The sequence below is a fragment of the Caretta caretta genome, chromosome 12 (assembly GCF_965140235.1).
Source record: "Caretta caretta isolate rCarCar2 chromosome 12, rCarCar1.hap1, whole genome shotgun sequence".
Taxonomy (NCBI): Eukaryota; Metazoa; Chordata; order Testudines; family Cheloniidae; genus Caretta; species Caretta caretta.
The window spans coordinates 19,044,049-19,057,923 of NC_134217.1; the positions used below are offsets into that span (position 1 = coordinate 19,044,049).

Consider the following 13,875-nt stretch of genomic DNA (forward strand, 5'->3'; position numbering starts at 1 on the left):
GGAGTTTGGGTGCGCGCGGTTGAGGCTTGGTGGTAGGATATGGGTATGGGGGAGTCCGGTACAATCTGACCTGGCCAGGGCATCCCCAGCCCCACAGTGATTTGCTTCTCCGCCAGCTGTTCCAGGCGCTCAAAACAAAGCGCCTGCGGTGCTAGGGAGGGACATGTGATCTCTCGTGGCTTCTCTTTGCTTCCCCGTCAGAAAGTCATTTTTCCACAGGGAAGCAAATAAATCTGCAACGGACATGAATTCTGTATACACAGTGGCACAGAATTCCCCCAGGAGTACCACTTATGACCAGCAGCTCCAATTCTTGGCTGCCTGACTCCACCTTCAACCATGAGGCACGACCACCCACATCCCAGTCAAGTGACACCTTTCCACCTTAAGTGACATGATACAAATACCCTCTTCTATTTCTAAAGCCCAATCAGGTCCCTCCTCCCAAAAAATCAAAAGCTGACCATAAGCAGAGTTTTGTCCCCAAAAACACAGAAATGCCAGGGACCCAATGGAGTCTGCTACAAACTTCAGGACTGCTACTGAGTTTAGGTGGAAGGCACTCGGATACTACAATGACGGGAGGCAACATAAAGCCCTAAAATAGATATAACGTCTTAGAATGCTTTACTTGTCCTGATAGCTGAAGCTTGAGAGCAAAGTTTTAGGAGAAGCAGCCCACTTTTAGCAGTAATTTTAAATACATGTTTCATCTATAAAGGTAATACTGGGACAGTACTACAAAGAATTCTTGTCTGTAAAGCTATTTGTGTTAGCTTTTCACTATTCCCAAAATAAATATTTCAGTAATGAGAAGCAGTAAATTACCATGCAAAACTGCAAACAAACTTCAACTACTAACCTGGGAGAACATAAACTGCAATTACTAACTCAGGAGAACTCAGAATTATCTTTTACGAGGAAAAAAAACTGAGTTATTTAAATTCTTTTCACAGTTTAGTTAGAGGAACCAATTAAAAAAAAAAAACTACTAATTTTTTTTTAAAGGGACCAAACTTTTAAATAGCCTTTTGTAATAAAGAATTTTGTATGTGCATATGCATATAATGTCTTTGTAATTCCATGGTAAGGAGGAAAACATGCAATGTATTTTACCAGTCTATTCCTTAAAGTATGCCATTTAAAACTAAGCATCATCTAAGTTAAAATAAGAGAAACAAAATTGTCCTTGGAAGCGATTAAGGTTTTTGGAGTTTGCAAGGCTTACAATATACAATGTGTTCAAATTGTACTATTTCCAGAAATTAAGCTAACTTCTGCCAATGACCCCTTGTTTCATTGGTGTAAAACCCTTTTAAAACCTCTATTACTCTCCTTTACAAGACAGAGAAACCAACTCCAAACATATTTCTTCTGATACATCTTATTAAGTCTCTTCATCTTCTGAAATAAAAGAAACAGTTTATGTAATTCACTGTACTCGGACTTTACCACTGGATTTCAGAACTTGCTGTAACTAACGATACGTAACACAGTAGACGCTCGAAACAATAAACTCAGGAGTTTATTCTCAAAACCCATTAACATAAACATAGGCATTTGCCAAACAAGTCTTGAAATTGCTACAAACCAAACAGGAAACTATCTTTGGATACTCAAATGTCAGTATTTTGTGCTGCCATTGCTCAACCTGAGACTTCAGGACAACATCAGCTTTTAACTGGTACAAATCTGTTTAGTTACCAGTAGGAAATGTTGAGTAGTTACACAAATTAAGAAAGTAGAAAAACTCTGGGCTTGTCTTCGCTACCGGAGTAAGTCGACCTAAGTTACACTACTTCAGCTATATAGTGAATAACACAGCTGGAGTTGACATAGCTAAGGTTGATTTACCGTGGTGTCTTCACTGCGCTGTGTCAAAGGGAGATGCTCTCCATTTGACTTGCCTTACTCTTCTCAGGGAGCTGGAGTACCTGAGTCGACCTGAGAGCACTCTGCTGTCGATTCAGCGGGTCTTCATTAGACCCGCTAAATCGACATCTGCATCGATCTCCCTGGTAGTGAAGACAAACCCAGATTATCAGCAGAGGCAAGAACCCAAGTAGCTCTTTTAACACAGAAGGGATGGAGAAAGAAAAGTACAACAGAAGCTTACGGGGCTCTTCTGTTGAGATCCTTGCAGTGGACAGCTGAAAGCCTTTCAGATGCAATCCGACTGAGAGTCACCACTGAAAATTTGTGCTACTAGTACAATATCTAGTAGATTAAGCTAAACTGGAAAAAGGCACTCTTATATACTCATGTGGAGTGGTATATGAACAGATACTGTGCTTTACATTCACACTGTATCTTAATCCAAATTTATTTTCAAGCGTAGACAAGCCTTAAGACTGTAGCCAGCTACATGAGACATGCTTAAAAAAAAGAAGCTATTTGTGGTTTAACACTAAAAAAAAAAAGAAGCTAAACAATGCTCTAACAGCACCTTTAACTTAACTGTCATTACAAAGGAAAGTTCATAACCAAGACTGTCACCGTAAAAGAACTGATAAATAATACACAACAAAAATACACACAAAAAAACCAACATAATTAAGGATTTTTTTTTCCTTCTGAAAATAAGAGATTTGAAATTTGGAAGGCTTTCCCCACAAGAAGCTCAATCCTTGGACATAAATTTTTCTTAAAAAATTATAAATAAAAGAACTGCCAGTACAAATTAAATACAAAATACATATGGCATTTTTATGTTAACATTGCAAGAAAGCAGCAACAAGCAATCACACTTTTCAAAGTGGAAGACACAAAAACATAAAAAAGGAAAGACCACACACTTACCAAACCTTGAGAAAGTATGTGCAGAGCTCGCTTTGTCATCGTCCGAATTGGCCATTTCAAACTGATGCAGCTAATCACAAACGTCTCAGGCTAAACTACAGCAATTTTCAAAACTGTCCAGTGAGGGTTAGAAGCAATCAGCATTAAATTAGTGAAAGCAGTGTTAGCAGAGTTATTAACATGATGCACTGGACAATCAAGGGGATAATTAAGGTTAATTATTATTTATGTTTTCCCTCTTATACCCTAAAACTTGGTTTTCTTGTGCCTTAGTTTTAATAAAAAACATCTAACCAAGTAACAGGACCTAGATATGCATAATCTTCCCATACTGAATATTATATAAAAATAATATTACTTTATTTTGAAGTAAAATTCCTGGTTACTTTATAACAATGCTTTGAATATTTACCCTTTCTATGACCTGATCTTGCACCGCTGAAGTCAATAGGAGTTTTGCCACTGATATCAATATGTGCAGAATAAAGCCCATACATATTCTACTCCAAGATTAAATAAATCCTTGATCCATAGGCAGCACTGAATTAACAGCTTGGGGAGGCTAGTCCCCGCCCCACCCCACTCCCCTGCCTGAGCCCCCTCATGGCCACCAGCCCCACAACTCCCGCTCAGTGCTGGGCAGTGCAAGCACTGGCTCCAGCTGCCTGGAGCCCTGGGCTGCCACCCAGCCCCAGGGGAAAAGTCACAGAACACCAGTAGGAAACAGGAGAGGGTCCGGGGGCAGAGCATGGGCAGAGCAACACAGGGCTGTTTGGGGAGGCTCAGCCTCCCCTTGCCTGATACCCGCTACCCATGCCTTGATCCAAAAGAAAAGCATTTCTTCTTCCATTAATAGTAAAGATGCTATATTTTGTACTAAAACAAAGCAAGTGATACACATTTAAACAGCTATTGCAACCCAGTAATTTTTAGGCTACAAATAATCTACAGGTTGGTTTCCTTCTGCAGTACTATACCATGATTACAATGCCGAGAATAGTAATTATTTGAATTGGTGTCTCTTCTGTTTTGGTGGGTAAACACACAAAAACAAGCTGTAGTTTTCATAACTGATGTTGAAAACTAGGCCCTGATCCTGCAGACGAAGCTGTGCAGGCAACCCTCTTACACATGTGTGGAATCCTGCTAGGGTCAGTGAGGCTATGTACCAGTCAGATTGCAGGACTGGCCTACTACTGTATTATCTGCAGTACATTCCTACTAATACAACTGTAATCAATCAGTTATTTAATTCATTGGTACTTATAAGTTTTTCCTGGCAAAAATTCACTTTCATACTTTTAAAGTGTAACTGGAGTATGTACAGGTGTCTGCAAGACTGGGGCCTAAATGATATTTCGTTTTCTAGAAGATACTGTAAAATGTGAGTCTCACCCTTCGACTCTAAACTTGAGTCACACTTACTAAATTTTGCACTGAACATTCCATTTAAATACATACTTTGTGTAAACTATTTGTAATTTCCTTTTAAATAAGCAAAAGTAGTTACATTTATTTCACAGTCAAGTATATAGTTAAATATGCATTTTCCTTTTAGATAGGAACATTGACTGTAAAATTATGCTCGATTAAAAATGGTCTTGCATGTTTTGTAAGTTTAATTAAGTAGTACTGTGTGGTCAGCATTAAAAGTTGAATTATTCTAATAACTATCTGAATGATTCTACAAATACAGAGCTACAAACAAGCTTTGACAAAACCTAACTTTGTGGGTCACCTTGCGGTGATAGCTTCCCTTTAAGGAAAGCAATTTTTAGAGTGTAACAAGTCACTACAAACTATTTTGTTTTTATGGCACTGGTTATTGTACCATCGTGGGCTGCATCCAATACCACCTGTATGGCCCTGAGGATGTCACATGGGCAGCAGCTCTGTGCTGATTGGGACGCAAGTGGCCCATGGGCCACAGGTTGAGAACTACTGGTTTATGGCAATAAATTGTTGAAAAATCCTTGGCTTACCTATCTCAGGGGAGTGGAATGCAAGTCTAATCTGTGGTTCTCAGCAAAATTAGACAAAGCTCATGATTTTGATGTAAGAATATATTAGTGGTTTCAGAATACATTACTGTTCAACAGCTTGTCAAACACAATGATGTGTGAAGCAAACCAGTTTTGCTTATAACATGTGCTAAGCTGAACTTTACTGAAATTTAAATGTCCCATTAAACTCATGAATTTAAAATGTCTCAGCAAAGTTATGCATCAGCAGAGTAGCAGATTTTTTAAATGACCTTCAGATTAATCCAAAAGATTTTATTTCCAAACTAATTGGATCGGTTGCGTTTTTTGTTTTTACAAGGTGTGAGGATGAAAAAGCAAACAAAAGGGTTAAGACTTTGGCTCTAGAAAGGGATCTAAATTTGAGCTACATCTCTGTCAGTTATTGCGATAGCAAGGACACATCCAGCTTAATGGGGAAGTGCACCACAGGACTGGAGAATGCGAGTTACCATAGCCCCGAACAAGCCTCAGATTTTCGCTCAGACTTGGTCAGCGTTAGGTAAGAAGGTGAGGAGAAAACCGTGCAGCAGCAGTAGCAGCACTTGTGTCTTCAGCTCCGCCGCGGCAGCTGCCCTTTGAGTGAGCTGCGAAGCTGCCGCAGGGCCAAGCAAGCCAGAATAGTGACAGCCGCAGCTGAGGCGGGGGGACGAGCAGGGCTCGCCTGAGAGGGGTTAGAGGAACAGGGAACAAGGCGAGCGCCGTTCTCTCAGCGCGGGCACAAGCAAACAGACCCCCGCAGCCCCCTCCCTGTCCAGGAGAAGGGGTCAGACCTGAGCGCTTGGACCGGGCTCGCAGCTCCAACATCCTCCAGCTCACGTCTGCCAGATGCAACGCCATCGCGCGGACGCACCACCACTACTACTCCCCTCCCCGCGCGCCTTTTCCACCGGAAGAGGCCGAGGCGACAGCACGGCTCTGGCCGCCGTTGTTACCCTGGCCGGCCGTAAACACGCCCACGACACTGTCGCAAATGCGGCGTCTAGTCAGTCCCGGAAGCGAAGAGGGGATTGTGACGGCCCCTCCCCCGTTACCGTAAGTGATGTTGGCGGCGGCCTGCGAGTGGGTTGGAGGTGCTGGAGGATGGGGCGCTGCTACCTGTTTGGTCTGTCCTTGCTCCTGGGGCTGCTGAGGGCTGGCCGGGGGCTGCAGAACGTCACCGCCCAGCTCTTCGGGGCCGAGGCCTTCGGGACCCTGGTGGCCTTCGGGGACTTTAACTCGGATAAGCAGACGGACTTGTTCGTGCTGAGGGGCGGTGAGTGCTGGTGGGGCTGGGCCCCGGGGGACTGGAGAGTGGGTGGGGGGAGGTGGGCGCCCCGACCGCTAGGGGCAATGGGGTAGGGTGGGGTGAGGCTGCCCCCTTAGCAGCAGAGATGGGGCTAGTCCACTGGTTACTGAAACGGCGTGAATGTCATGGATCGTCTCTTCTCTTTTCATACCGCACCTCTCTCTGTGGTCTGTGAGCCCCTCAGCTGGGGAATGGTGCACCCCTCATGGGCAGGCCCATCAATAATGCTTATATAACGTAATAAGGGGGTAAGTACTGGGTGTAACTCTTAAATATTAATGGTCTTGATTCTAACCCAAGTTAATTCCTAATTTTATCTGTGATCATAAAACAGGGTGTGAGTGTTAACAAGTCCTTTGGCCAAGGGCTTCTCATCTCTGTGAAACAATATTCAGAGTAACAGCTGTGTTAGTCTGTATTCGCAAAAAGAAAAGGAGTACTTGTGGCACCTTAGAGACTAACCAATTTATTTGAGCATGAGCTTTCGTGAGCTACAGCTCACTTCATCGGATGCATACCGTGGAAACTGCAGCAGACATTATATACACACAGAGATCATGAAACAATACCTCCTCCCACCCCACTGTCCTGCTGGTAATAGCTTATCTAAAGTGATCATCAGGTGGGGTGGGAGGAGGTATTTTTTCATATTCTCTGTGTATAAATAAAGTCTGCTGCAGTTTCCACGGTATGCATCCGATGAAGTGAGCTGTAGCTCACGAAAGCTCATGCTCAAATAAATTGGTTAGTCTCTAAGGTGCCACAAGTACTCCTTTTCTTTTTGAGAATACAGACTAACACGGCTGTTACTCTGAAACTAATAAATTGGTTAGTCTCTAAGGTGTCACAAGTACTCCTTTTCTTTTTGTGAAACAATATTGACATTTTTGTCAGTCTGGTCAGAGGGAGACTTTTGGACAATATTGTATTATCAGTGGTTTCTGTTCTAAGGCATGTCATTTAATAGTTGTAGTCTTATCCTACAATCAGCATTATACTGAAGGTGCATGTAACAAAAATTAAAGTAATGTTATGTCGTCAAGGGGAATTTGTTCAAGTGGTAGAATGCTTGCTTAGCATGCAACAGGCAGCAGGATTGATGCCCATGTTCTGTGGGCAAATAGAGTGCCCATCTATAAAAAGGGAAATAAGGACAAAATGGGGAATTACAGACCAGTCAATTTAACTTCAGTACCCAAAAAGATAGTGGAGCAAATATTTAAGCAATCAGTTGGCCAACACCTAGAAGATAAAAAGGTGATAAGTAACTGTCAGTATGCATTTGTCGAGAACAAATCAAGTCAAGCGAATCTAATAGCTTTCTTTGACAGGGTAACAAGCCTAATGGGTGGGGGAAAGCTGTAGATATGGTATATCTTGACTTTAGTAAGGCTTTTGATATTGTTTCTGATCACATGACCTTATCAGAAACAAACTAGGGTAATATGGTCAAGATAGAGCTACAGTGGGTGCATAATTGATTGGAAGACCGTTCACAGAGAGTAGTTATCAGTAGTTCACAATCAAGCTGGAAGGGCATATTGAGTGGGGGTCCTGCAGGGATGAGTTCTGGGTCCGGTTCTGTTTAATATCTTCATCAGTGATTTAGATAATGACCTAGAGAGCATACTTACAAAGTTTGCGGATGCTACCAAGATGAGAGGAGTTGCAAGTGCTTTGGAGGATAGGATTAAAATTCAAAATGATCTGGCCAAACTGGAGAGATGGTCTGAAGTAACGAGGATGAAATTCAATCAGGACAAATGCAAAGTTCTCCACTTAGGATGGAACAATCAGTTGCACACATATAAAATGGAAAATGACTACCTAGAAGGAAGTACTGCGGAAAGGGATCTGGGGGGTTATAGTGTATCACAAGCTAAATATGAGTCAACAGTGTAACACTGTTGCAAAAAAAGCAAATATCATTCTGGTATGTATTAGCAGGAGTGCTGTAAGCAAGACACGAGAAGTAATTCTTCCATTCTACTCCATGCTGATTAGGCCTCAGCTGGAGTATGGTGTCCAGTTCTGGGTGCCACATTTTGGGAAAGAGATCGAGAAATTGGAGAAGGTCCAGAGAAGAGCAGCGAAAATGATGAGAGGTCTAGAAAACATGACCTGTGAGGGAAGATTGAAGAAAAAAAAAATGTTTGTTTAGTCTGGAGAAGAAAACTGATATGTCCCCCCTCAGCCTTCTCAAGTACATAAAAGGTTGTTACAAGGAGTAGGGAGAAAAATTGTTCTCTTTAACCTCTAAGGATAGGACAAGAAGCAATAGGCTTAAATTGCAGCAAGGGCTGTTTAGGTTGGACAGCAGGAAAAACTTCCTAACTGTCAGGGAGATTAAGCACTGGAATAAATTGCCTAGGGAGGTTGTGGAATCTTCATCATTGGAGATTTTTAAGAGCAGGTTAGACAAGCACCTGTCAGGGATGGTCTATATCAGGGGGCTGGACTAGATGACCTCTCAAGGTCTCTTCCAGTTCTACTATTCTGTGACTTTCCTAAGGCGTAGGAGAAATCTCAAGCGGTGATCATTTTTGTCTTGCTCCTCTGAGGCTTGAAACCATTTACAGCACCTTTTTTGAAAGAACTCTTTAAACACACATGCTTAAGAATTTTAAAATCTTATTAAATACTGTAAGATCATTTAAATTTATTTTTAAATAAACTTAGTGATTTTGAAATGAACTAAATATCTAACTGTGAAGACAGAAAATATACAACATGGGGTTGTGGCAAGGCAAGCTTACTTATTGGTCTTGCTAATATATTACCCTATTGTGGGAAGAAGCATCTCTGAGGCTCATAGAGTAAATCACTTTTCATTCAGCTTTGGCCTTTTGAGGTTGCCTTGGGATTCTAGTCTAAGGAAACTCTTGGTGTCAAATTGTATAATAAGTTATGATGGGAAAGTCCACCTGCTGGGGTTAAATTTCATTTAGGCCACACAACAGCTGCCAAATTGTAACAATGTCCAATCACTACTGCATATTTAGATCAGAATCAAACTACTGATGTTGAGATGAAAGACTTGTTTTCATGCTAAAAAAGGACATTTGGAAATCATGGATACATACAAATGGCAAAATACATAGTTTTCTAATCAAATTTCAGTGTCTTTTGCAGATGCCAACTGCCATGTTAAAAATGGAAGTTTTTGTCCTTCACAGCTATAAGATATTTACACTGCAAATGACTTGAGTCATGTTTTGCTCATTCAACTTTTCAGAAAATAGTTCCCAAATGTACAATGGCAGCAGCAAAGGTGTGAATTAATTTCAAAGTTTAGTTGGATTGTTTAAATACTAGCAGTCCTAAACATGGCTGTATGGAAGTACTCAGCTGGACTATGCAGTGAACAAATTTTATTTTAGAGTTAAAAGGAATACTGATAATTGTGTGATTATATTAGAAGATATTTGATGTTTGGCTCATTATTTTTCAGATATATGTATGTAAACATTAAGGTTTTGCATAAGATGACTAACTTATGGTTGCTTCTGCACAGCAGAATTGCATATACATGTTCCTCTTTTCTGGTTAGGCATTATCTGAAAAAGTCCATCTAAAATAAGTAAATATTGCTATTTCCAATTGGATTATTTGAATTCTCTGAACTTAAAATTTCATTGACACAAGGTTTGCAAAATACTAAAATAACACAGCTTTTTTCACTAATAGTTACCTGAAGACCAGTACAAAGAGGGGGTTGGTGGTCTGGCTGCTATGCATTGGAAGTACTGTAACATTAGAGCTCCAGGAGCCGTGCCAGCTCTAATCATTCTCAGGGTACTTTCAGCGGCCAAGTGTTGCTTCTAGAATGCTGTCTTTGGACGCTAATTGAGGGTCCATTTTCTAGACTAGTTTAAAACTAGAGTGACTGCATGATACCTTGATTCCCGCTCCCCTAGATATATGAAAGGAGAAAGAAATTTCTCTTACACCAGAGCTAAACATAAAAGCTGGCGATACCTGTAGCCTACTGTTTTGGTTTGGTTTTTTCAACTCCAGCCTTCAAGTTATATCATCAGAAAAGAGAATAAGTCTAGCTGCTCCTATTGCATCAAGAATATTTAGATCCCAAAGTATGCGGGTGCAACAGCACTGCAAAAACCCAAATTTGGCACTTGTATCTAGCCAATTTTCAGACCCAACATCTCTAATTCTACTGCAGAAATAGAGAAGAAATCTAGCTGCTTCCAGTATGTCAAATAAATCCAGACCTTGGTGCAGCAGTACCACAAAAACCCAGAACAGGCACCTGGATCCTTCTGAATCTAGGCAATTTTTGTCCCTGTAGTTTCACTGACTAAATAGAAAACCCAGGATAGCTGCTCTGATTCTGCTGCAAAAACCTGGATCAAGCATCTGGATGTGACTGAAGCAAGAATGTGCGGTTTTTTTGAGTTAAGTTCACTTCAATTTGAAATGCAGCTCATAGTGCCCTGGTGAAAAAATATTCCCCTTCTACCTCTTTTGAAGCAAAAGGAAATGCAGGGCTGGCCTTACCTTGAGGAGAACTGAGGCAGCCGCCTCAGGTACCAGACTGTGGGGGGGGGGGCACCACTAGGACTCAGTGTAGAAAATTGTGTCTGCTGCTGGTGCATATGTATTCTCTCTGCTCTAGATGCACAGAGATGGTCGAGTGCTGTGCTGGAGGAAGGAGGGCCCAAGAGACGTAACAGGCAGGCAGGAGAAAAGGTGAGAGAGAATAACAGAAAGCAGAAGGAGCTGCAGGCAGAGAGAGGAAGAGGAACCTCTTATGTACCTCTCTAGCACCCCGAGGAGCCTGGACTGATTAACACCAGCTTCTCAGGGAGCTTCCTGTTTCCTGCTGCTTTCCTGAACCCACTTTGAGGGGAACAGGCAGTCAGCTGAAGTAGTAGGAGCCAGTTAGGTTCTTAAGACGCTGATATCTTCCCTCACTCAGGCCCTGCTACCAACCTGCTTATTTGTCCCCTTCAATTGACTGTTGAGAGCCACTATAGCTGGCACAGAACAGCAGTCATGACTGAAAGAAGAAAACGCCCCTCTGGGGCAGCATTCAGGAGAAAAAAAGAAAGCAAAGGAAGCTTTTCTATCTAAGGAGGAAGGAGCTCTCCTGAGATACATATACAAATGTTCACGGTGAGCCTTCTGGCCTCAGTGAGGGTGTGAGTGGTGAGGAGATGCCTGATCTTCCAGTTAGTCAGAGTGCAGGTGAATGGCAGCTACTGCCGCATCCATATCTCCATCTCAAATGGATGTAACCATGCACATTCCTGAAGAAAAGTGTAGATCAGAGAAGAGTGTGGTGGAGGCGCAAGAAACAACTTCTGCTGAGTTTAGTTCCTTAAGTCTAGATGATCCAGGACTGTGGACACTCTTGAGCAGTAGCCTGAGGGACTTCCCTGTACTGCATGGGCCACAGCAAGTGAAAAACTTCATGTTCCCCAAAGACGACGAAAATAGAAGTTTCTATCCAACACATTACTGGTGTGAAATCCCCAATGGTGACAAAGTGGAGAGGCCATGGCTTATGTGTGCAAAAACCCAGAATGCCTCATACTGTTTTTGTTGCAAACTCTTCCAGTCTATTGTTCCAGCCACATTGGGTTCTACAGGAAAAAAGGACTGGAAGAAACTGGCTAGAAATCTGGCATGCCATGAGAAGGCAGCAAATCACCAGAGAGCATTCCATAGGTGGAAAGAGCTTGAGATGAGACTAAGGTTAAAGGCCACCGTAGATGACCAGCATCAAGAAAAGATTGCATCAGAGTCTCTTCACTGGCAAAATGTTCTGAAAAGGCTCGTTGCCATTCTGAGAGTAAAACTTAGCACTGCGTGGCACTTTAGATCAGCTGTATGTGCCAAACAGTGGAAACTTCCTTAAAATTGTGGAGCTGATGGCTGAGTTTGATGCTGTACTCCAGGAGCATCTGAGGAGAGTCACCACCCAAGAAATGTACACTCAGCACTACCTTGGAAAAAAAAATTCAAAATGAGATCACACAGTTACTGGCAACAAAAGTCAAACAGAAGATTGTGGCAGATCTGAAGTCAGCAAGATATTAGTCTGTTGTTCTGGACTGCACACCTGACATCAGCCATACGGAACAAATTACTTTAATGGTGCGTTTTGTAACAACAACAGAACCCAGTGAAAATGTCCCTGCAACGGTGACTGTCAGAGCATTTTCTAGAATTTATTGACATTGATGATACTACAGGAGCTAGTGTGGCAAATGTGCTTCTTAGAAAGCTGGAAGATACAGGAATTGTGATAGCTGACATGAGAGGTCAGGGCTACGCTAATAGTACCAACATGAGAGGAAAGAAGAGAGGAGTGCAAACACAGGTCCAAGAGTTATACCCTCGAGCTTTTTTTGTCCCATGCAGTTCTCATTCATTGAACTTGGTGGTCAGTGATGCAGCATAAGTTTCTAGTGAGGCTTCTGAATTTGTTAATGTGATTCAAAGCATCTGTGTATTTTTCTCTGCATCAATTCATCGATGGCAAATTTTGAAGCAGCATCTGGGAACATCCTCTCTGACACTGAAATCACTGAGTGCCACGTGATGGGAAAGTCGAGTGGAGGTGATAAACCCTATCAAACACCAAATTGGGAAGATAGATAATGCCATAGTTGCCATTATGGAGGATAATGCTATGACAGGAACTGTTTGTGGGAGAACAGTGGCAGAGGGAAATGGAATCACCAGAAACATACATAACTTCAAATTTCCATGTGGCTTAGTGTTGTGGCATGAAATACTGTTTGAAATAAATGTTGTAAGCAAGAGACTCCAAGGGATTGGTCCTGCTTTGAGCAGGGGGTTGGACTAGATGACTTCCTGAGGTCCCTTCTAACCCTGATATCCTATGATTCTAGCTGTTGACCTTGATATATCTGGAGCAATGGAACAACTGGACAAAGCAAGATGAGGGATTTCAAAACATTCTTAAGAATGCACAGAAGCTGGCAGAGGAACTTTATACTGAAGCTATTTTCCCACCCATTCAAGAATACAAGAGTCACAGAAGAAGAAGACATTTTGATTACGAGGCACGGGATAATCCTATATGAGACCCCAAACAACAATTCAAAGTTGAATTCTTTAACCGAGTGCTAGATTGTGCAATAGAGTCAGTTGAAGTGTTTCATGCAGCTCAGGAAACACAGCAGTATATTTGGGATGGTGTATGATATTCCAAAACTCCTCACTATTCCTGAAGAATGCAGTGCAGGGCACTAGAGACAGTGTTGACACATGATGACATGCACAATATTGATGCGAGTGATTTAGGTGATGAACTGAAAGCCCTTTCAAGATACATTTCAGCAGGATCAACTCCAAAGGCTGTTCTGGAATATATGTGCACAAATAAGATGACCACCCTCTTTCCAAATGCTTTTGTTGCTCTGTGCATACTTCTAACACTTTCTGTAACAGTTGCCAGTGGAGAATGCAGCTTCTCCAAGCTGAAATTAATAAAAACACATCTATGCTCTACAATGACACAGGAGAGGCTGGTCGGCCTTGCAACCATCTCAATAGAGCATGAGCTGATCCAGACTGTGGACCTTTAGGAAGCAGTTCAAATCTTTGCAACCAAGAAGGCACGGAAAGCACCACTTTGATTATTCAAACAGATAAAAATGCCAGTGTTTACCATGCAGACAAGAAAAGTTATGTTTGCTGTTCAGGCATTTGAAAGTTAAGTGTTACTTAAAATTTTTGAACAGGGCATTTTAAGTTGTTCTCCTTTATTGGGTAGGT

At 41.9% G+C, this 13,875-nt stretch overlaps 2 protein-coding genes across 7 annotated transcripts in view; one reads left to right on the forward strand and one right to left on the reverse strand.

Annotated features, from left to right (window-relative positions):
• The window catches only part of PHKB (phosphorylase kinase regulatory subunit beta), a 216,756-nt gene extending 211,038 nt beyond the window's left edge, over window positions 1-5,718 (reverse strand). For 2 of the 4 annotated variants that reach the window (XM_048816937.2, XM_048816934.2), the window contains exons 1-2: window positions 5,594-5,717; window positions 2,800-2,912 (exon numbers count right to left, since the gene is read on the reverse strand). In XM_048816937.2, the coding sequence (XP_048672894.1) occupies window positions 2,800-2,854 (55 nt within the window). In that variant the 5' untranslated portion in view covers window positions 2,855-2,912; window positions 5,594-5,717. Of the gene's footprint in view, window positions 1-2,799; window positions 2,913-5,593 lie in introns of all 4 variants that reach the window. The other 2 variants (XM_048816935.2, XM_048816936.2) reach the window with 2 other exon arrangements.
• A 26-nt stretch (window positions 5,719-5,744) lies between these two features.
• Window positions 5,745-13,875, forward strand: part of ITFG1 (integrin alpha FG-GAP repeat containing 1) — a 219,357-nt gene continuing 211,226 nt past the window's right edge. For 2 of the 3 annotated variants that reach the window (XM_048816941.2, XM_075118373.1), the window contains exon 1: window positions 5,862-6,075. In XM_048816941.2, coding sequence (XP_048672898.1) covers window positions 5,904-6,075 — 172 coding nt within the window. In that variant the 5' untranslated portion in view covers window positions 5,862-5,903. The other variant, XM_048816944.2, reaches the window with a different exon arrangement.